The sequence below is a fragment of the Haemaphysalis longicornis genome, unplaced genomic scaffold (assembly GCF_048455015.1).
Source record: "Haemaphysalis longicornis isolate Haplotype H1 unplaced genomic scaffold, Haemaphysalis longicornis Haplotype H1 scaffold_1, whole genome shotgun sequence".
Taxonomy (NCBI): domain Eukaryota; kingdom Metazoa; phylum Arthropoda; class Arachnida; order Ixodida; family Ixodidae; genus Haemaphysalis; species Haemaphysalis longicornis.
This window is the reverse complement of record NW_027526203.1, coordinates 107,520,446-107,543,308: the sequence shown is the minus strand read 5'-3', so window position 1 is coordinate 107,543,308 and position 22,863 is coordinate 107,520,446. Positions and strand designations below refer to the sequence as shown.

The following is a 22,863-nucleotide window of genomic DNA, read 5'->3' as shown; positions in this document are numbered from 1 at the left end:
CTAATTTGCCGCACTACCACATATGTAACGTATGAAGGGAAGATGTCGTTTGGCTGAAGCCGGAAAAAGCAAACACAAATTAAAAAATAATTATCAGCTTGTAGAATGAGGTATTTGCGTTTAACTAGCATATATATTCTTTTTATAGGAGTAAGATTAAGATGCTGGGGTGAACAATGCAGGTTGCGAACCCATATGTAAACATAGACGCACCAGTGCGTACTGCGCGCACTATACCGGTTGTACCGGCTGCACCGGCACAGCCTTCCGGCGCGTCGATCTTACTCTGGCCGACTGCCATAAGCGAGATTGTCTTATTTGAATCTGTCGATCACACCCAGTGCTTCACGAAAGGATTACTACCAACCGTAAGAAAAAGTATCCAGGTACACATCCGGTCAAAACCAAAGCGAGTGCGGACAGCGGTCCTGAGCATTATAGTACCGCCATCTAGGAAGACTGACGGTAAACAAGGTGCTTCGCCGCTCGCTGCAGCCCTAGTCAGCTTACTAACTTTCGCTTAAGTAGCTGCACTGGATACGTCATCGCACACATCACAAAACACGATTCAGCGGGAGAATCAAAATTTTGGCTTAGATTGTTTAATTTCTTGAAAAAAGCATCGTTTGCTGCCGGACAAGCGCTAGGGGCACTATAAAACATCAACTCTTTCGAATAAATGAAAATTTTATTTATTCCACATGGCTTCTCTAAGTGCTCATTACATCTTTTCAGTTGAAGTAGACATTGATTAAAGTGACTTAGGCGCCTAACCTCCTGAGCATAACAGGTTAAAAAGGCAGGAAGACAGGGGCTCAAAAGAAACAGGAAGGGGTCAAGAAGGGGTGGGCAAAGAAAATGTAAACAAGGAGGAAACATACAGAAAGGATGAAGGTTTAATGCGACAGTAGGAATAGTAGAAAAGGTAGCACGTACTGCCGCGATACCAACAGACCCAGGGAGGAGCCGGCCAAAGTGCACCATTTATTGATATGAGCAATCAGAGCTGTGCAAGTGCAGGGTTCACTGAATCGACTAAACAAATTTACTGCCTTCTTTAAAGGGGCACTGACACAAAATTTTGAAGGCGAGATAACTACGGAGATAGATTGGTGGGAACACATATACATCATCTGCAAAATATCAGCGGCGAATACAGCCTAGAGCATATTTAAAATCAATTTTAAAGTGTGCGAAACGCAACCGAGCAGACAGCAGAGGACCACACGCAATCGACATCCCGAGGATATTGTGTAAATAAACAACGTTCAAACACGTCACCAGTTTGTGTTTGCCGCTTCCGCACTGCCGGCGTTTTTCGCCGGCTCGCCCGGCTCGCCGCTCCAATCGGAGGGCCGGAGGGCGGAGCTTCTGCTCTCGAGAACGAACGACCCGATCGTTGGCGGCGGTGGCGGAGGCGCCGTGATTTCGTCAGCTCATCGGGCAGCTCGCCGGGACCAAAGTTCTACAGCGATTCCAGGCACTCTGTTTCTATTACTGTTTATTACCACTGAATGCGAAAACGCGCCGGAGGCACGAAAAGCCCACTGAGCTAGCCGCACGGTCGCTGCGCAGGCGGCGGCCACGGCCGCGAAGTGGCCCAGGCCGGCGCAGGTAGCTCGAGTGATAGCTTGTTACCGCTGCACGAAATTGTCCCCAAGTCCCGACCATGGTGGCTTACATGAGAAAGGAGTTAATGATGCGATGGCGGGTTGCATTAAAAATTGTCATCTGCACCGCTTACGAGAGCGGCACTCGAATATCCGCCGCAGTGCTAAGCCGAACACATCTGTAGGCGGACCTGTAGGCAGACCGGCCGGCTGCTCCCAGCGCGCGTCTTGCCACCCACCGTCTCGAGCGTCGCACGTCGTTCTTTAGCCGCGGTAGCATTTGCACTCGCAGCACCTGCGTCACATCCACGGTCGCTTTTTAATTGAAGCGCCTCACGAGATCAGTACGTGGGGGCATTCGCAGAAACTGCCGTCGATGCGGATTCGACAGTGCTACGGCGGCTCTGCTCTGTGATATCCCTCCGACGGTCACGTGGACAGCTTCGTTCACACAAAATCCACAAAAGCCATCGTTTCGCGGCACTCGCTGAAACCGAAACTGTGACTGGCCGCATTGAAAATGCCTCTAATTAAACAACCGTCGCACGCTGAAGCAAATGAGGGTTCTACAGGCTGTAAGTAGGTCACTAGCTACTTATCGCAACAAAAAAAAACAAGATGCAAAATGTTTGTGTCAGTGCCCCTTTAATGTATTATGGGGGATACTAGTTTATCCTACGGGGGCGAAACTCCATGGCTCCCTCTTCTGGCTAGGCTAAGAAACAACCCACACGACGATAGGCTTGGTCTAGTCCTCTCCTGAGGGGACCGGCGTCTACAAAAGTCTTCTTTCGATTCTCGCTATTGCGGAGCGGGCGTCCTGGTGTACTTCCGTCGTTCCGTTGGTTGGCCCGATTGTCGTTGGAGGCTTGAGAATGATCGGACATCCTCCACGGCCTTTTCTGTCGTCCCTGCACCTCCACTATTCCGCTTGCAAAGAGAGCTTCATTAATACCCCCCCCCCCTACCCACTGTCGCTTTCCCAAGACGTTTGCCACCAGTGTGTAGCCTACTGGGCCACCTTACTAACAGAAAAGAAAGAAGATACACAGAAATAGACAAACTACAAAGAGAGTAGTAGTAGTAGTATGTGGGTGTTTATGGCGCAAGGGCAGCCAAGGCCAAAGAGCGCCAAGATGATATTTAGTGGTCCTTGACTGTCATTTTAGTGTCTAAAATGTGTATGGTATGAGTATGATCCTATTACTAAAAGAGCTTAATATATGGGCGTAAGGTGCCCTGATATTAAAAATATGAAGATGGTCATAATGGGGGATGAAGGTGACCATGATGGGTGCATAACCCTCGGTAGCTCTCTTAATGCTGAGAGATCCGAAAGTTACATGTTGTACGAGATGATATTTAAAAAATCGGCTTCAGCAAGATATGATAATACACGTTTGTTCGTGACCGCTGGTTCGTCTCCTAAAAACAAAAAGGGATGAAGTGGAATTCTGTACTTGTATAAATCAGGGAAGTGTCGCTGTCTGATCAGCATCGTTTAAGGATTTGCATCCGATTAATATGTGCAGTACTGAAAGCCGCTCGGCACATCTGCTGCAGACTGGGGGTAATGAGCCAGTTAGGAGATACGAACGTGTGCCATGTGTATGGCCTATTCGAAGAGTGCGCATGGATGTTTCATTGAACCTATTTTGTTTGTCTGTCATGCATTTGCCTATCTGTGGTTTTATTGTGTGTATTTTATTGTGTGTTTGTTCATGCCAGTGTTCATCGTAAGTAGCGCTAGAGACGGGACACAGAAGAGGAGACACACACAACGGCGCTAACTCGCAACTGACTTTATTAGGCGAAAACACAAATATATACCCAAAAGAAAGAACACGTGCCCAGGTCAAACCCGAAAATGCAGTTTGATAAACACAAAGGTCATAGGATTACGATTCGAAAAAAAAAACACACAAGATTACACTGCACATAGTCAACAACCAACCAGCGAAACATCTAAGTTAATGCATTTGACAAGAACAGAAATTCCTTTTCATGAAGTGCTACCGACGCGTGGCTGATAGACTTATCCTCGTGCTTTCTTACATAAAAAGCTTCGATTACCTCGCGTGTCAATTGGTGCCTGTGTCGCCATAACACACTGGTGTTTTCAAAAAGTGGACAGCATTGCGCCTGGGTCTTATCTTTGTGGGTCGCGCAATGTCGAGTGATATGTGCATGAGGGTTGTTTTTGAGCGAACTCCGGTGTTCCATCAGACGAACATTGATGCATCTGCCTGATTGGCCGATATAAACGTTGTCACATGATAATGGCAATGAGTACACAATTCCTGTCTTGCACGGGACAAAAGGCGAAGCATGCTTAACATTGCAATATCTGTCAGACTTCTGACCGGACAACCTTCTTTCCACCATGTTACACAACTTACCAAGTTTATTCGGAGCGGAAAAAAGGACCCTAACCCCGAAACGCCCGGCAACATTCTTTAAACCATATGATAAACGGTGGATATATGGAATCACAGCAGTTTTCATTTTTTCTGCCGCGAGCCCATCTTTTCTAGATTGCGCTGCCGCACCCACTACTTTAATTAACTTCTGGACAGTCTTGTGCATTATGTGCACCGGAAAACCGGAGGCGTCCAGCCTGGTAATTTGCGCCTGGAAACTATTTTCAGTTTTATGCAAACAGGACTTCAACACCGCAGACCTTAACACAGAAAAGGCTATTCCACTTTTTACCAATTTGGAGTGCCCTGAACTGAAATTTAGAAGTGGTTTCGCAGATCTAGGGCAATACTCCCAGCAGACATGCTCAGGTTTCAAATGTCAGCGCAAATCAAGGAATTGTAGGCATCCCTTTGTCGGAAGCTCACACGTGAAATTAAGTCCAAGACTGTACTCTTTAAACAATTTAAGCACATCAACGGCTTGGCGCGAAACATTACAGTTCTCCACAAACACAAGAAAGTCATCCACGTATCTCACGATTTTGAAAGCCAATCCACACAGGTTTTTCTGTATATGTCTGTCAATTGCACTCAGGAAAATATTGCTGAGGACGGGAGCCACCCTGGAACCTATACAAATTCCAGTTTTCTGCAAATGCAACCCCCCGTTCCACTCTACAAAGGTAGACTGTAAGTAAAAAGACAGGATTTCAAGAAAACCACTTATAGGAACACCGCAATTACTCGCAAACCGCATTTCATCATTTTCCTCGGTAATGCACCTTTTCACACTGTTCATCAGTTCATCGTGAGGAATAGAGTAATACAAATCTTCAACATCTATGCTGAACATTTGGCACGTGCCGGGGTTGTTGGAACTCAAAAATTCTACAAGGCTGTCCGAATTCGGGATCAAAAACGAATCATCAAACCGTAGGCAGTCCAAGTGCTTTTGCAAATACCCCGACACTAACATCTGCCAGGAGCTCCGCTCAGAAACAATGGCTCGAAAAGGCACATCGGGCTTATGCATTTTAGCGGAAAAGAACAAATCTAGCGTCAGACCTTTTTCATGCTTTACTTTGCCCGCAAGACGCTCAAGGTTGTGCGTATTTAGTAGGGAAATCGCCCTTTCTTTTACCTTTGAGGCTTTAACATTTACGGGGCGAAAATTCTTACGAACGGCGTCTAAAGCTTTCTTGGAAAACATTTTGTCTGGAACGATGACAAAACACCCTTCCTTATCAGAGGTCATCACGTGCAACCGGTTACTCACAGCAAACTCGACACACTCGAGTACCGGCTGGGGCTTGCGCCGTGCGCCTTGAGTCCTGGAGATGACATCAACGGTCTCCGCGATGAATCGTGGACGGTCTTCTTCCGGAACGCACCTCGAAATAGACCTGTTAAGGGCAATCTTCTCAGCTGGGCCATATGTAGGTTCGACGCAGAACTTCGGTCCGAGTTCCAAGAGCTTCTTGTGGCGATCGGGTAGTATCTGGTCCCCGAGGACGATGACCCTGCCTTCAGCAGCTTTAGCCCTGTCTGGCCGAGGAAGGTGCCTTTTCTGTGTTCTGCCTTTTCTGAAGGTGCCTTTTCTGTGTTCTAACAATCATGAACTACGTAACCCCAGTGTTCTTGCCTCGTTGACCGCAGTTTGCGAGTTTAAAGCGAGGATTGTTTCGTGGCACTTGAGGTACGGCGTATGCCCCCAAGAAGTTCAGGCCTTGTGTGGTTTCATGACGCCTTCCAGAGGACACTGCAGACGGTTATGCCTCATTTTGAGAGGGGAGCTGTGGAGGCAGGCCCGACATTTCAAGGACTGCTTGAGGGTGACCTGCGCTCAAATCCAAGGAGATGGGCGCGGTAGGAAGCTCTTCTTGGACTGGTGCAAAACGTCGGAGAAAACAGTTGATTGGCTTTGGAATAACGCCTTACCGCACCTTCCTCAGCCAGACAGGGCTAAAGCTGCTGAAGGCAGGGTCATCGTCCTCGGGGACCAGATACTACCCGATCGCCACAAGAAGCTCTTGGGACTCGGCCCGAAGTTCTGCGTCGAACCAACATATGGCCCAGCTGAGAAGATTGCCCTTAACAGGTCTATTTCGAGGTGCGTTCCGGAAGAAGACCGTCCACGATTCATCGCGGAGACCGTTGATGTCATCTCCAGGACTCAAGGCGCACGGCGCAAGCCCCAGCCGGTACGCGAGTGTGTCGAGTTTGCTGTGAGTAACCGGTTGCACAAGATGACCTCTGATAAGGAAGGGTGTTTTGTCATCGTTCCAGACAAAATGTTTTCCAAGAAAGCTTTAGACGCCGTTCGTAAGAATTTTCACCCCGTAAATGTTAAAGCCTCAAAGGTAAAATAAAGGGCGATTGCCCTACTAAATACGCACAACCTTGAGCGTCTTGCGGGAAAAGTAAAGCATGAAAAAGGTCTGACGCTAGATTTGTTCTTTTCCGCTAAAACGCATAAGCCCGATGTGCCTTTTCGAGCCATCGTTTCTGAGCGGAGCTCCTGGCAGATGTTAGTGTCGGGGTATTTGCAAAAGCACTTGGACTGCCTACGGTTTGATGATCCGTTTTTGATCCCGAATTCGGACAGCCTTGTAGAATTTTTGAGTTCCAACAACCCCGTCACGTGCCAAATGTTCAGCATAGATGTTGAAGATTTGTATTACTCTATTCCTCACGATGAACTGATGAACAGTGTGAAAAGGTGCATTACCGAGGAAAATGATGAAATGCGGTTTGCGAGTAATTGCGGTGTTCCTATAAGTGGTTTTCTCGAAATCCTGTCTTTTTACTTACAGTCCACCTTTGTAGAGTGGAACGGGGGGTTGCATTTGCAGAAAACTGGAATATGTATAGGTTCCAGGGTGGCTCCCGTCCTCAGCAATATTTTCCTGAGTGCAATTGCCAGACATATACAGCAAAACCTGTGCGGATTGGCTTTCAAAATAGTGAGATACGTGGATGACTTTCTTGTGTTTGTGGAGAACTGTAATGTTTCGCGCCAAGCCGTTGATGTGCTTAAATTGTTTAAAGAGTACAGTCTTGGACTTAATTTCACGTGTGAGCTTCCGACAAAGGGATGCCTACAATTCCTTGATTTGCGCTGACATTTGAAACCTGGGCATGTCTGCTGGGAGTATTGCCCTAGATCTGCGAAACCACTTCTAAATTTCAGTTCAGGGCACTCCAAATTGGTAAAAAGTGGACCTTTTCCGTGTTAAGGTCTGCGGTCTTGAAGTCCTGTTTGCATAAAACTGAAAATAGTTTCCAGGCGCAAATTACCAGGCTGGACGCCTCCGGTTTTCCGGTGCACATAATGCACAAGACTGTCCAGAAGTTAATTAAAGTAGTGGGTGCGGCAGCGCAATCTAGAAAAGATGGGCTCGGGGCAGAAAAACTGAAAACTGCTGTGATTCCATATATCCACCGTTTATCACATGGTTTGAAGAATGTTGCCGGGCGTTTCGGGGTTAGAGTCCTTTTTTCCGCTCCGAATAAACTTGGTAAGTTGTGTAACATGGTGGAAAGAAGGTTGTCCGGTCAGAAGTCTGACAGATATTGCAATGTTAAGCATGCTTCGCCTTTTGTCCCGTGCAAGACAGGAATTGTGTACTCATTGCCATTATCATGTGACAACGTTTATATCGGCCAATCAGGCAGATGCATCAATGTTCGTCTGATGAAACACCGGAGTTCGCTCAAAAACAACCCTCATGCACATATCACTCGACATTGCGTGACCCACAAAGATAAGACCCAGGCGCAATGCTGTCCACTTTTTGAAAACACCCGTGTGTTATGGCGACACAGGCACCAATTGACACGCGAGGTAATCGAAGCTTTTTATATAAGAAAGCACGAGGATAAGTGTATCAGCCACGCGTCGGTAGCACTTCATGAAAAGGAATTTCTGTTCTTGTCAAATGCATTAACTTAGATGTTTCGCTGGTTGGTTGTTGACTATGTGCAGTGTAATCTTGTGTGTTTTTTAAAGCAAAGCTTTTTACCTCTACCCCCCAAGGGTTCTTTCGCGACCGTTGGTGTCACCAGAAAACTCCAGCGAACAAATAAAAGAATTTACTGGCACCGCCGGGAATCGAACCTGGAACTAACAGACTAACAAAGCGAGAGCCCGTCGTCTTACCGATTTAACTACGAGCCCACACGAAGAGAGGGAAGACAGGTGGTGTACTCACTAAGTACATCTACGGGATTACCCCCTTCGTTCTCGCTGAATGCCACGTGAAAGCGTCACACGACCACTCACGCCCGTCTAGCGGCCCTGTGCGCACCTTGCTCATGTGCTAAGAGTTACAAAAATGAAAGGAAGCTCACACCAATGCATGGCATCTCATTTCTAGTTCGCCAATGTGCTAAAGCCTGTGGCCTCCAGTGTTTACGTAAAAAATCACAGCTCCTTGTCGTCCGCCCTCACGCCAAATCAAGGAATACATTCAAATACTCCTTGATGGCCAGACCATCACTAAAAGCCCCAGCATCAAGATCCTGGGACTACATCTCGAGGCTAACACCAAGAGGGACGTCTCCTTGCATCGCCTCAAAAACAGCATTAATCAAATCATACACATGATCAGGCGACTTGCCACCAAGAAGCGAGGCCTAAAGGAATCCGGTACCTTTCGATTAATTGAAAATTTTGTCCTCTCGAGAGTCACTTACGTCAACCCCATGTCTTCTTCTCGACAAGGAAGACATAGAGATGCCTTATATAATGATTAGAAAGGCGGTCGAGCAGGCCATTGGTCTTCTCATGAGTGCGTCCACACAGAGGCTGCTTAGCACGGGACTCCACAACACTGTGGAAGAGCTGATAGAAGGCCATCTTTCAAACCAGAAGGTTCGACTCAGCCGCATGCTTCACCAGATTGGCTGGACAGCCCAGAATGTCACTCCGCTTGACGTACTCCCAGACTCTTGGCGACTAAAATAAAGATGCTCCCTTTGCTTAGAAATATGAACCCCTCACATGACGAGGGTCACCGAAAAGCACGGGCTCAAGCGCTAAACGCCGCCCTCGGTGGGGATCACGCAGTTATTTACACAGACGCCTGCAAATATCTAGGGTAGCAATACGCCATCATGGTGACTACCTCCAGAACCAACCTCCTTGCGTGTACCTCGCTTAGGACCCAAGAAATGACGGCAGCAGAAGAGGCAGCCATCACTTTGGCTCTCACTCAACCAGGGGTTCGGAGGGTAGTCACCGATTTACAGCAAGCCTACTGTAATTACCAGTCGGGTTGGGTGTCCTGACCTGCACTGCGCGTGCTAAAAAACCCCTCCCCAAACGGTTACATTCAGCTCATCTGGACACCCCCTCACGCTTCAATGGAGGGCAACAAATACGCCCAACCAACAAGCCTGCGCTTTTACCTCCCGTGCTATGGAGCTGCGCGAGGACAGTCACCCGCTTGTCACGTTCAGGGAGATAACCCAGCACTATCGCCTTCTGAGACAGACCGTACCTTCGCCTTACCGTGACCTTTCCAAAGAACAACAAACTACCCAACGACTCAAACAATCGGGGCTCCTTCCCACATCCTACGCGTCTTCACTTAATGCATCCGAATCGCTACGACGCTGAATGTAAATTTTGCTCAGAAGTAGGAACACTCCGCCCCGTAATCGGGGTGTGCGACTTTAGCCCTAAGCACCCTCTTCTCTTTCTGTCAACTACCCAACAAGAGCAATGGGAGATGCTGCTGTCCAGCCCCTCTCTACCTACCCAACTTCAGCGGGTGGACGGAACACAGGCCGCGCGGAGTGCATATGGGCCCCACAGAAGAAGGAATCACTCCCCAAGGCTGCACTCTGGGCCGTTCAGAAATTTGAACAGAAGTATTTCTTCCTCCTCCATCTCAGCCGCAAGGCTCGTCGCCTCCGTCCGCGGCGCAGAGACAGAGAAGTCAGATCGTCTAACACCTGGTTGGAGCTTACTTTGATTTTATAAAAAAAGTTTCCACTCTTGCTACACCAATACAACTCAACCAAACACCGTTCATGCATCATGCATTGATTTAACCTTACCAAGAAGATCTCTTTGAAGTAATAAATGGGGTGGTTAAGTGCATTTCACTTCTCTCTGGTTTTACTATTTGTAGAGCAATGTGAGTGATTTTAAGTGACGTCGCATGAGTAATCGTTATGGGTGCCGTTTACAGCTTTGCTTTCCAACCACATTCACAGGGTGGATTGGGGCGATTTTTTTTTTCGAATCGTAATCCTATGACCTTTGTGTCTATCAAACTGCATTTTCGGGTTTGACCTGGGCACGTGTTCTTTCTTTTGGGTATATATTTGTGTTTTCGCCTAATAAAGTCAGTTGCGAGTTAGCGCCGTTGTGTGTGTCTCCTCTTCTGTGTCCCGTCTCTAGCGCTACTTACGATGAATCAAAACCAACTAGCCCAACTGTCAATTTTATTGAACATGCCAGTGTTGTTGCCAGCGTTCGCGGAGACGTCTCCGTATTACTGGTTTCATGTCCTCGTATGGTACCTCTGAGATTTCTACATCATTGCGCAAAGTGGTCAGTGCAGCATTTTTGTCAGCGATCTCATTTCCTCGTATACCACAATGCCCTGGAACCCAGCATACTATTATCTTCAGCCCTAGAGCATGTGCTGTCACCATTACCTGACTGACTCGGTTCATGACAACATTGCGACTATATTTTCGTGAGTGTAGTGACCGGACGACGCTCAGAGAATCTGTAAAAATAATTGATTGCTGTGTTTTTGTTCGTGTAATGTGCTGTACTGTTCGAAGAATTCCATGTGCTTCTGCCGTGAAAATTCCAGAATTTACATTCACCCTTTTTCCACTGCAAAAGTTAGGGCCATGTGCAGCACATGAAATAGCAGTAGCACTTTTCGAGCCATCTGTATAGAAAGCTTTGTATTGGTTGTACTTGTGTTGTGTGTGTAGGAAATGTTTTACAATGAGCTCTCTTGGTGCATTCCTCTTAACAATTTCTCTAAAGGAAAAGTCGCAGGCAAATGATGACACATCGCAGGGTGCAGTAAGGTCTGTTACACTGGTTTCATAGAGTTCATTGAAGGATATTCCTAGTTCTTCAGCTTGTCTTCTCACTCGCAAAGCGAAAGGCGGAGAAAGTGAAGGACGGTTTGAAAACGGGCTCATAGTGGATGTTTCTTTGATAATAGTGTTACACGGATTCCTTATATTTGAAGACATCTTAAGAGCATACGTTAGGGCCGTAAACATGCGCTGATCCTCCAACCACCACCGGTCACACTCTACATACAAACTCTCAGCGGGGCTTGTACGGAAAGCGCCAGACGCGAACGAAGCCCGAGGTGTAGAACTGGGTCTATCATTTTAAAGCAGTTTTGCTGGCTGAGCCATATACCACGCTTCCATAGTTCATGCCGGACCTAACCAAGCTGGCGAAAAGATGCAAGAGGCACTCCTTATCTGCACCATAGGACTGATGAGACAGTACTTTCAGTATGTTTATTGTTTTTAAGCATTTTAATTTGGTTTTCTTTATATGTGATATAAACGTCAGTCTTTGATCAAGGACAAGGCCCAGAAACTTGGGTTCTTTTGTGACAGCTAACGGTAGTTCATTTAAAGTAAGGACAGGTTCAAGACAGAGCCCTCGACGTTTTGAGAACAGGATACAGTTACTTTTCTGTGGGTTTAATTTGAAACCATTCTCTTCTGTCCATTTAGAGAGTTTATTTATACCTAGTTCAATCTGCCTTTCACACATTGAGAGGTTGCACGACTTGTAACTAATCTGTAGGTCGTCACCGTACATGCAGCATGATATTGAAGGTGGCAACGACTTTCTGAGCGTGTTCATTTTGATAATAAATAAAGTACAGCGCAATACTCCACCCTGAGGAACCCCATTTTCCTGTACAGACACTCTGCAGAGTGCCGTCCCAACCGTTACACGAAATGTCCGTTCTGACAAGTATCCTTCCATTGTGTTAAGCATGTTTCCTGATATACCAATCAATTTGAGGTCACGAAGAATGCCGTAGCGCCAAGTAGTGTCGTATGCCTTCTGAAGGTCAAAAAATACAGACAGACAATATTGTTTAAATATGAAGGCATCTTTGACATATGACGCAAACGCTACCAGCTGGTCTGTTGTGCATTTACCTGAATGAAATCCTGCCTGACAGTTATCCAGGATGCCATTATACTCAAGGAAATATGTCAGTCTTCTATTTATCATTTTCTCAAATACCTTACTTAGACAACTGGTGAGGGCAATTGGCCGGTAGCTTGTTGGGAACGAGGCATCTTTCCCATTCAGAAATGTAGCCACTATAATTGCCTCTCTCTAAGAGGTAGGTAAGCGTCCTGCTAGCCATATTTTGTTGTAAAGGTAAATGAGTGTTTCGAGGGTTTCTGGGTGAATATTCTGGGTCATGGTGTACGTCATGCTGTCTGGGCCAGGTGAAGAAGCCTTACACGTGCAGAGAGCAAACGTCAGCTCCCGCATTGTGAGCTCAGAGTTGTACCGCTCTTCTGATTGTCTGTTATCCCAAATCGGCTTGCGTTCCACAGATTTCTTGTATTGGATGAATGTATTTGTGTAATTGGCAGAGCTGGATATGTATTCAAAATGTTGTGCAAGTGCATTTGCGGGGTCTAAAAGCGTGTCACCAGTAGCACACACCAAAGGTACATTGTGCGTTTTCTGTCCTTTCAACTTTCGAATTCTATTCCATACTTTCCGCGCATCTGTACAGTCAAACCCGGCTATAACAAACCTGGATAGAGCGAATTATGCTATATATCGAACAAAAATAAATCAGTTACGGAAATACCGCGAAACATATTCCTTATAACGAACTTTACATCTGATACATCGAACTCGGCGTGCCTAGAATGGCCGCCAAAATGCATGGTTTCGGTGCGGCGATTGAGATGTTGATTGTTGGCCGCGATCACTGAGCAAAGGCCGTGGCTGATACATTGCGCCTCGTATAGAGTGAAATGACGCCCGGCACTTTCTGTAACTGTTTCCGACGCGCTAAACTCACTACGGAACCCGCCCAGTCAGTGAGTCCGGACCAAGACGGCAGCTCGCCAACCTTCCCGATGCTGTGCCGAAAGGAGTGTCCTTCCAAGATTTCCTGAGTGTCGACGACGACGTTGCCGTCACTGTAAGCCCCTCGGATGCGGGAACCGTCAGCAGCACAGTCGTAATGCTGATGAAAAGCACCGAGGAGGCGCAGAGGATGTCGCGAGTGAAAGCCGTCCCACGCTTAATGAAGTGCTTTCGGCAGTCGATGTCCTCCGCCAATATTTTTTCGATATTGAAGGACACGGACTCGAACTGCTACAATGTATCGAGTAAAGAATTCCGTACTAGTTGACGCTGCCAAAACGAAAGGGAAAACAAAAATCACCGCTTTTTTTTGGAAGTATGCTGTTAAGGCGGAAAGTATCCTTATTATTTGCAATAAATCGGTTGTTTTGTGTATGGTAATGAGATACTTTATTTTGCTCATTTCCGCATGCGGGGATGGCAAGGAGATTCACGCGTATTGCGAACTCGTAACGATAAACTCGTTATGGGCGGGTTGGGCTATATCGAACTATTGGATATATCGAACTAATCATGGCGCATATTTCAGTTCGCTATAACCGGGTTTGACTGTATACGAATTTATTGAACTTAAAAAAGACCGCCAGCTATCTGTTTTGGCCTGCCGTCGAGTGCGCCTACCCAGTGCCTTTGATCGCTTGAAGGCTACTAAGTTTTCAGCCGTTGGATATCTGCGTAAGACACCCCATGCCTTATTTTGGGCCTTTCGCCCAAGTCTTCATTCTTCATTCCACCAAGGCCTCCGAAGATTACGAGCACCGCTCGAGCTCTGCGGAATGGCGCTTTCGGCAGACTCAAGAATATGCGATGTGAGGAAGCTACAAGATTCATCAATGCCTAAATGGCCGATAGTAGTGGGGGGGGTGTTGATTTTTCCCTAACCTTCCCCCAGTGGGCATCACATTCTCTGAATTTTTTATGTGGAATTGAACTCTGGGGGTCAGATTCTCGACATCGTAGGGTGGCTGAGAAGTGGTCACTTCCGTATGGGTTAGTGTCCACTCCCCATTCAACAAGGGGAAAAAGAATAGAAGAGCAGGTCGATGTGCGAGTATGTGTGGTGTGTTGTACTGTAATATGTGGGCTGTTTTTTATTGAATAGGCTGGCTCCGGATGATAAAAGAAACGTTTCCAGCCAGCGACTTTGGGCATCCGTGCGTTCCGACCACCAGAGTTCACAGTAAACATTAAGGTCACCTACTAGTAGAAAAGGTTCCTGAAGCTCGGCAATGAGGGATTCGAATTCTGAACTTGACAGGTGGTAGTCAGGAGGAATGTATAAGCAGCAGACTGTGACTAACCTATTGAAAATTACTGCCCGTACAGCCACTGCTTCGAGGGGAGTAAGTAGCTGAAGAGATTAACAGGGAACAGATTTTTACACGACAATTGCTACACCACCAGACGAGTGAGTGCAGCTGTCTCTGTCTCTCCTGAATACCGCGTATTGAGTGAGGAAGTTGGTTTGTGCGGGCTTTAAATGTGTTTCTTGTAGGCACATAATATTTGGCTGGTGTTTGTGCAGGATTTCATAGACGTCATCGAGGTTTCTCAATAGGCCCCTACAGTTCCATTGGACAATGTTGTGAACTGCCATAAAAGTCCACAAAGAAAATTGATGCTGCTAGTAGAGTAGTTCCATTATTCAAGGGGTATTTTATTGCGTATTATGCGTTCTGTGTAGGAGCTGTTACCCTGGGCAATGGCTTTTTTTGGCGCTCAACAGAGTTCCGTCTCTCCTTGGACGTCTGTGGTGCCTGTGAGGATGGCGTTAAATCGATTTCATCATCTGGTGCCTTCGGAGTTGCCATTGGGTCACGTTCCTTCGCACGGGCGCTCCGAGGGACGCTTGGTGGCCGAGGCCCATGTGCAGGCCACGGCGGTGCGGATGACGCGGTGGCAGCCGCTGCTTCCAGTCAGTGTTCGCTGTACCCCCAGAGCCACAGAGGGGCATTGGAACGGGCACAGGAGAGGCGACACCACCTCCGAATGTGTTTGTCGCCACTGTGACTGCGGAGTCCGCAGGCAGTGTGGCGGCGTGGGCTGCCGAGGGCAGCACGGAGGGACCAAGTCAGCAGTGCTGTACTGGGTTCCCACCGAAACCTGACGCCGCCCCACCCACCGGCGAGCAGCATCGGCGTAGCTTCCTGAAGGAAGCATTGCGTGTCTTTTCTGAGCCTCTGGGTATGAGATGTTTTCAGTTACTTTGAGATTTATTATTTCCTTCTCGTCTTTCAACTTCGGACATGACCGAGACTAAGCGGCGTGAGGCCCATCACAGTTACAACATTTGAACTGTGCGGTGCGGCAATCGTTCGTCTTGTGATCGTGCTCTGAGCATTTTGCACATCTTTCTTGGCCTCGACCGCTGTTAATACCATCCCCGTACCGTTGACACTTAAAGCAGCGTCGCGGATTCGGGATGTATGGTCTCGTTTGGCAGTGGAGGAAACTTGCTTTTACAGACTCTGGTAGGGTGCTACGGTCAAACGTCAGGATTATATGTTTGGTTCTGATCTCTTTTCCATCTCGCCTCATCGTGATACGTCTGACTGCCGTAACACCTTGCTCACGGAGGCCTTCGAGGATATCAGCATCACTTTCATTGCGAAGTTCAACTGACGAGATAACTCCTTGGCAGCTATTGAGAGTACGGTGGGGTGTCACAGTGATCGGTATATCTCCAATGCTTGTTTGCTTTAGTAAGTTACAAGACTGTTCTTTACTCTGTACTTCAATCAGCATGTCACCAGAGGTTAGCTTTTTGCCTCGTAGTTTTTTACAACACTTTCGATAAATTTTGCGATCAGGAACACGTACTTGGTCGTGATTGGTGTTTCTTTGTCCACTGAATGCATGACCAAAAATTGTGGGAAGTTCTCCGGGTTTGCGAACACAAGGTTTGAACCTGGCTTGAAGATGGCTTCGGTGCGAGTCCTCTTGGGGGCCCGATCCGGTTTAGAAAAGGGTTTATAAAATACCATGCTAAACAGTATACAGCAGGAAACAGGGGTGCTTCCTTCTCCAGCCTTGCCCTGAAAACTAGAGAGGTCACGGAGCTCCCCGCCCGCTGAACGGACAGGGAGCCCATCGGCCGGAGCTTGACCAAGGCTCCGACGGCCACCGTTAGAGGCTTCTATCCCTCCGCCTTTCGCTCATTGGCACGGTTGGTCACAGCGTGAGTGTGGGGGCTTGGGGTCCGCCGTGTCGCCAGTACCGTCAAAGATTGCTCAAGGCACCCCGTGCGGGGAAACTACCAAGAGAGAGAGGCAGAGAGAGAGAGAGAGAGAGAGAGAGGGGGGGGGGGAGACGAAAAGTTTAATAGAACAAATTGCGGTGGTTGAGCCATCCCTACATGGTATTGTTTCTCCTCGGTCTGGGTAGCCTTCTTCCTTCGCTGCAGCCTTTGAACAGGTGACCAGCACTATACAGATGTACTCAGGACGGCTATAACTTGTTAGCAGGCTCCCTCACTTCTCGGGAGAGGGGTTGGAGATGAGGACGACAAACTTACACTTTTACAAACTTACGGTTTACAAACAGCTTTACTTACTCCCAAAGAACGCGCATCAGAAAACATTGAAAACAATCTTTTTTACTCTTGGTATCTTTATACACTTCATTCAAGCCATCTGAACCACTGCATTTTATTGGATAAGCTTTTATTAGGTGGAATTCGTGGAAACCTCTTGCCTTGATGTACTTACATTAATGACATCGTGAATATTGATGCCACTGTAAAATATGTAATGTATGCAGACGATAGTAGTACATAATCTCTGGGCCTGGTATTAATACCTTAGCAATGAAACGTAATGAAATATTACGCAAGCTTTCTATTTCGTCAGAAATAAATTGCATAAAAATCCGTCCCAATAAAACAAAAGTTATGATATATCGGGCAATGAATAAACCAGTACAACTTAATCATGGGCTTGAATACGCTGGAAGCAAAATTTGCATTACACATGAACACAAAATTCTAGGGATTAATTTTACCGCTCACCTGAACTGGGATTCAGATGTAGTAACTATCCGCAAAAAGCTCGCTCAAGTTACCCATGCGTTATCTCTCTGTGAACAACTTTTGCCTATGAAGGCAAAACTTCAAATTTACCATACTTTTTGCTTATGTCGCATATTTACTATTGCAGTTTGGTAAGGGAAACTACAAGCAAAAAGAATATTAACAAAATTTTTATGTTTCAAAAGAAAATTGCCCACCACATTGATAATCTGGAATATTTCGCTTCAACAGCCACAGCCTTCAAAGACCTCAGCTTAGTCAGAGTAGAACACATGTACAGGTTTCGAATTTTACGTGCATTTTATTTTAGCTCCAATTATTTCAAACATTTTTTTGATGGCCACAGCCTCCCTTAAGCATAGGAAAAACACGTTATGAACGCGAAATAGTCATATCTGGTCCATACCTAAATTTTGTAATGACTATAAATTTCAGTCACTGCAGCACAACTTGCCACACAACCTTAATAAATATAAACATATAACAAATTGCAACCCTAAATATTTGGGAAAATATTTTTGTAAGTTATAACCATTTTTCTATAGTACTTGGCTAATGATCCACTCATTTATTCCGCATTGCGTTCTAAGGGATGTTAAAGTGTTAGTTTTGTTTGCTGCCAATCGTCAGAGTTTGTGTAATTCTGTTTGCGTATATTGATGTGAAATTCCTTTTGTGCTTGTATATCCTGGTACCATTGTTTACGTAGAACTATGTATTCCTGTGTATTTGGTTGCTACTTGTGTAATTAGAAATTTTTGTCTTCTTTTCTTGTCTGTGTTCAGTGCTAGTTGCCAATGTGCCCGTTGCCAAACTCAGGGGCAAGGACCTTTGTCAAGCTGCTGCATGGCAGCTTTTTGTTCTTGCCCTAGCATTCGTGTTGTTCTTTGTTAAAGAATGCTGAAATAAAATGAAATGAAATGAGGTGTGATGGCTGGCCCACGCCATGTTATAAGTGGTATTAAGAGAAGGGCAGAAGTGACAGGGGGAAGATAGTGGAGGGCTCGGGAGCTGAAGTATGTGTCGTTAATAAAACTTAGTTGAATGCACAACTCTTTTTGTGTGCGGGCGTTGAAACAGAAGAAAAAATTCGGGGAGGCTGAAGGCACAGTGTGAACGATCTGGCATGAAGTAAACAGAACATATCTTCAAGTGAACAAACCGTTGCAACCTGTGTCAATGAACCCGAGCTAAAGTTCGTTGAACAACTCCATATCAGACTACAACCATTGTTTTAATCGGCAATCGCCAACATTTTTCTCTACACAGCTGGTTGTTTAAAATTTTAGAGTCTAGCGGCTAGGGCCTATGAAGTTGGTATGCAGCAAACGACATTTACTAAATCCGCACGTTTTTGAAAGGTCTCGCCACTTGAAGCCTGTTGTTGCTCTACAGCATAACTCTGACCTCTTCTTTGGCACCCGCCGCAGCTGTAGCGTCGTAGTACGTTATTTCGGGGCTTTAGTTTCTGGGGCTTTGTTAGTTTAGTTTAGTTTAGTTTCTTTAACTGCTTCTCTGTTAAATAAGAATCGATTAATTTAACTCCATAGATCGGAGCTAGTATTTTACGTTGTCAAAATAATATTTTTTTTCCATTACAGAGAGGAAGTTTCTCTACTTTTAATTTAGAGGGTTGTACTGTGGGATAACTGATGGCTCAACCGTTCTTATTTATCTGTATAACAATTAAGGGCTAAGTTGGTCGGTCTGTACGTCTAAGACAGCTGTCGGCACCAAGGGCGAAAGTCTGAACGCAGATCTGAGGAACAGGCAAGAATCGACGTAACGCGAATCTTGCATCATGGCGCACTAGGGTTGAAACGAACTTGTGTGTGGCATTTTCATGAGTGGCCTTGTGCTAGCGTAGTCACTGATTTTTTAGAACGGTGAGCTAGGAGGGCTTAGAGAAAACTTGACATAATGAAAAGCTTTCAATGTTTCATTGTCGCTTGAGAAGCTGTCATCAGCTCAAAGCGCAGAGAACGTAATTCTCTCATCAACTGGGATTGCAATGACACCCCCTCCCCCACAAGTCGCTGCCCCGGCCGACCCTTCGGTTGCGGTACGAGTGGGACAATAGAGCTTCAAGCTAATATATACTACAAAGAAATCTGTCGCTGCAGTCACGTGCCGTCGTGGACGCCACCATAGCAGCGAGCGATATTCTTCGCCTACCTCACTTGACTAGCAACGTGGCTTCTTTTTGCTCTTGAAGGCAAAATCAACGACATGTGTGAGACTTGTGGTCGATTGGGTCCCAAAAACGACATGCTCGCCCACGACAGCAATTGAATTCGGCCCGATAGCGCTTTAACATGCGCCGTCGCGGTGAACAGGTCCCTGCGAGGTTGGCAGAACAGGCTTATTATCGCCGTAGTTATTCCATCACCGCTTTACGAAGCGTCGCAGACGACGATCGCCAGCGCAATCCTTCACTGCCTTATGACCACCTCTCACGCATTTATAAATTGATTTTCAGCAACAGTCCCGCTCTGGCGACGGCGACAAGTTTTAGCTGCTGCCGTGTATGCCGTATCGAGCATACACAGCACAGTGGGCTCCTTGTCGACCGTGCAGGCAGATGCTTGCCACGGTTGCGCGTGTAGCGGCGTTTCCGCCTGCAGAGATGCTCCGCGGTTTTCACCGTTAATGTCAACGCCGCGCTATATTTATAAAATCAGCTAAGTTCGTTTGGCGGATGGCGACGTTCGGCATTCGTCCCTACTAAGAAACGCCGCGCCGCCGGTGACGGAGCGCCGGTCTCCGGAACCGCTGAAACGTGCACCCGCGTTTCCCCCAGAGCCGGGAACGCTGATTGGCTACAGCATTTACATTTTCCCACCAATAGCGCCGCCGTACTGTTCAGTGCTTTGTGCGTCATAGAGGCTGCGTCCGAGCACACATTTACGTCAGAGTGCGGCAGTGTGGCGACACGAATCGGTAGGTAAACAAGGAAAGAAAGGCAGACGACCTCTTTTGCATTTTTGTGCGGGCCCTGCTGTACTGTAGCCTATTTAGGGACCATTTAAGTTTCAATGCTTTACATTCCTATTTGGCTGCACCACTGTTCTGATTACGTGATTCACAATGGGTTGAAAAGGTCGTTGGGAAATAGCTAACGTAGGGCAGCGATCGTGCAGCAGAAGCTGCACCACCGCTGCTCAACCAAACTTTCCCCCCCGCTCTTTCCAACCAGGTGTTCAAACAACAGGTGGCCAGGTCAGAGCTGCCAGACGCCCCGTCCCACTGCTCGCTGATGGTGATTGGGGGAAGCGATCTTGAGGGCATTCCCGCATGCAATGCGTGAGCGACGCATACGCACCGCAAAGGGTACATACAGGAGAGGGGAATTCCGACGGGTGAAGGTGATGGAGAAGGGATCTCGTTGGAAAAGCTCCGGTTTGAAGGAGTCTCGGTGTTCGTACGTTATGTTGTGGAAGAGATGCATGGGCTAATGGATAGAGCAGACGGGAGACAGGGTAGTGCTCTGTGATATCGTTAAAGGAGCCATGAAGAGAAAATACAACTTCGTTTAATTTGAAAGAACTAAGATTCAGTATATCACTCAGCTCCATTACAGCCACAGAAGATGTTTTTTTAACGAAAAAAGGCAAGAAGTATTTAAAAACTTTCAAATTTTGCGCCACAGTGACGTGTTATGAGCAAGAATGACGTCATACTGGCCAACAATAAAACATAATTTTCAGTGCGTTAACGCCACGTTAGCATTCAAGTGATGCGGTCAAATGGAACTAGAGGCCCCATTACGGACGTCCAGTCATGTGTCGTCGCGACAGGTCAGTTAGGCGGCCGCCAATCGCACAAACAAGGTTGCGTGACATCATAGAAAAGTTGCGGGAAATTGGCTAGGGGGTCGCGACTGCTTCACATGTTTCCTTTATTATTTCCGTTACTTGTTCGAAGATTGCGATGATATTGGTATCATTGTTATCGGGACTAAGCAGTCTTTCTAATAAACACAACTTGTATTTTGTCTTCATGGCTCCTTTAAAAGAATTTAGCTTGTCTCTGGTGGATCTGGCGCCGTGTTTGGGGAAGGTGTTCATGCCGGCCCGCTGTGTACGCTCTCGGGCCGCATGAGTGGAGTTTCATTTCTCTCTAGCCCTGCATGGGCCCGCACGACTTCCACCAAGAGAGCTGGCGGATTTTTCTGAAGAATTTGGAGCGCATTCCAGGTGATATTGCCTTGTGCAAAATTTTGGATGGCCAGTTTCGAGTCAGATTATAATTCCAGGTTGTGGCCGACAAGAGCCAGAGAATTGACGTCTCTTCCGCCTTAGTTGTGGAATCAGTGCGGATGGTAACAGCATTAACTGGGGCAGTGCCGACAATCGGTGGCAGTGCAGAAAACTGCCACCGCATACGCATATTGATGCCTGTATTTTCGGCATCTGTACAGACGATATCAGGCCGGATGGGTAGCTGTCGGGCAAGAGCTGGAGCCTTTGAGAGTCGTGGTGGTGCGTTGTAAATCGGATGCATATGCCTGGGCACAGGCCAAATAATAAGGTGCTCTCGGATATTTGTCGGGACGAGACATGCCTCCTGCCCCAGGTCTCAAACAATGATATTCTGTGCCTTAAGTATTTCTCGACCTGGGGTGAGTGCTCAAGGCGTTCCTGTTGTGAGGAGAGGTGCGCCTCGGTGAGCTCTTCGGCAGCATTGTAGACACCAAGATTGTTAAGCCCGGCAGTGGAAGCATGCTAAGGTAGCCAAAGCGCTGCCCTATAAGCTTTCCGAATGAGGCAGTTGATTTTAGTGAACTCTATTTTACTTGCGCGAACATAGAGCAAGGTATAAAGCAGCCTGCTGATCTAAAATGCCTGTGCGAGGCTGAAGCTGTCTTCCTCGCCCAGATCTCGGTTTCGATTGGATACCATTCTGATGAGTGCTATCAGCTGGTCTACTTGGGAACGTTATTGCCTTAGGAGTTCTGAATTGCTCAGATTCTGTTGGATAATGAGGCCTAACACCTTGAGTTTGGGGACCTGAGGAACGGCGTGACCCTGTACCAGAATTTCGAACTTAGATGTTGCAGAGGCTGTCCTTTTGGTAGGAAGAATGAGAAGCTCTCATTTTGTGGGAGAGCACATGGGACTTGCCTTATCAGCTTGTGCTGAGACCACGTCTGCGCCAGCCAAAAGGGTGCTTTGGATGCGTGCGTCGCTACCCCCGCTACCCAGTGCGTAATGTCGCCAGCATACAAACTAAAACGGATATTTCGGATTTGTTTCAATTGCAATGATAATGGAAGGACGTCCAGATTTAAGAGCAGGATCAATATAACTGCCCCTTGAGGAGTGCCTCTGTTTGAGAGATTAAATGCACCATTCTCATTGAGACCTATCCGTAGTGTAGCGGTACCAAGGAGGTTGTATAAAACTTCTGTATATTCTTTTCTGTATAATAAAACTGTTGTATAATGAAGTTTTATACAACCTCCTTGAGCGGTACGCGCTGTCAAAAATGCTTGGACGTAGTTATGCGTCCTGTGTCCAGGATTAATAGACGCCAAGCCAGTAAGGATAGCAACATGTGTAACTGTGTCGAAGGCCTTTTTTAGGTCTGGGCCCACCATGGCTGTAGTGCCTACCTTGCAAGTCGGCGGGATGACCTCGTTCGATAACTTCAGAAAGATATCTTGAGAATAAAATTTCG

The 22,863-nt window shown here is 46.9% G+C and overlaps 1 protein-coding gene across 4 annotated transcripts in view; it reads left to right on the top strand.

Moving 5' to 3' along the window:
- LOC144178855 (superoxide dismutase [Cu-Zn]-like) overlaps positions 1–22,863 on the top strand; it is a 98,786-nt gene that overhangs the window by 2,480 nt on the left and 73,443 nt on the right. Inside the window, exon 1 of one of the 4 annotated variants that reach the window (XM_077706991.1) lies at positions 5,557–6,255. The exons of 2 other annotated variants lie outside the window; for them this stretch is intronic. In XM_077706991.1, the coding sequence (XP_077563117.1) occupies positions 5,770–6,255 (486 nt within the window). In that variant the 5' untranslated portion in view covers positions 5,557–5,769. Of the gene's footprint in view, positions 1–5,556; positions 6,256–22,863 lie in introns of those variants that run through there. One more of the 4 variants, XM_077707013.1, reaches the window with a different exon arrangement.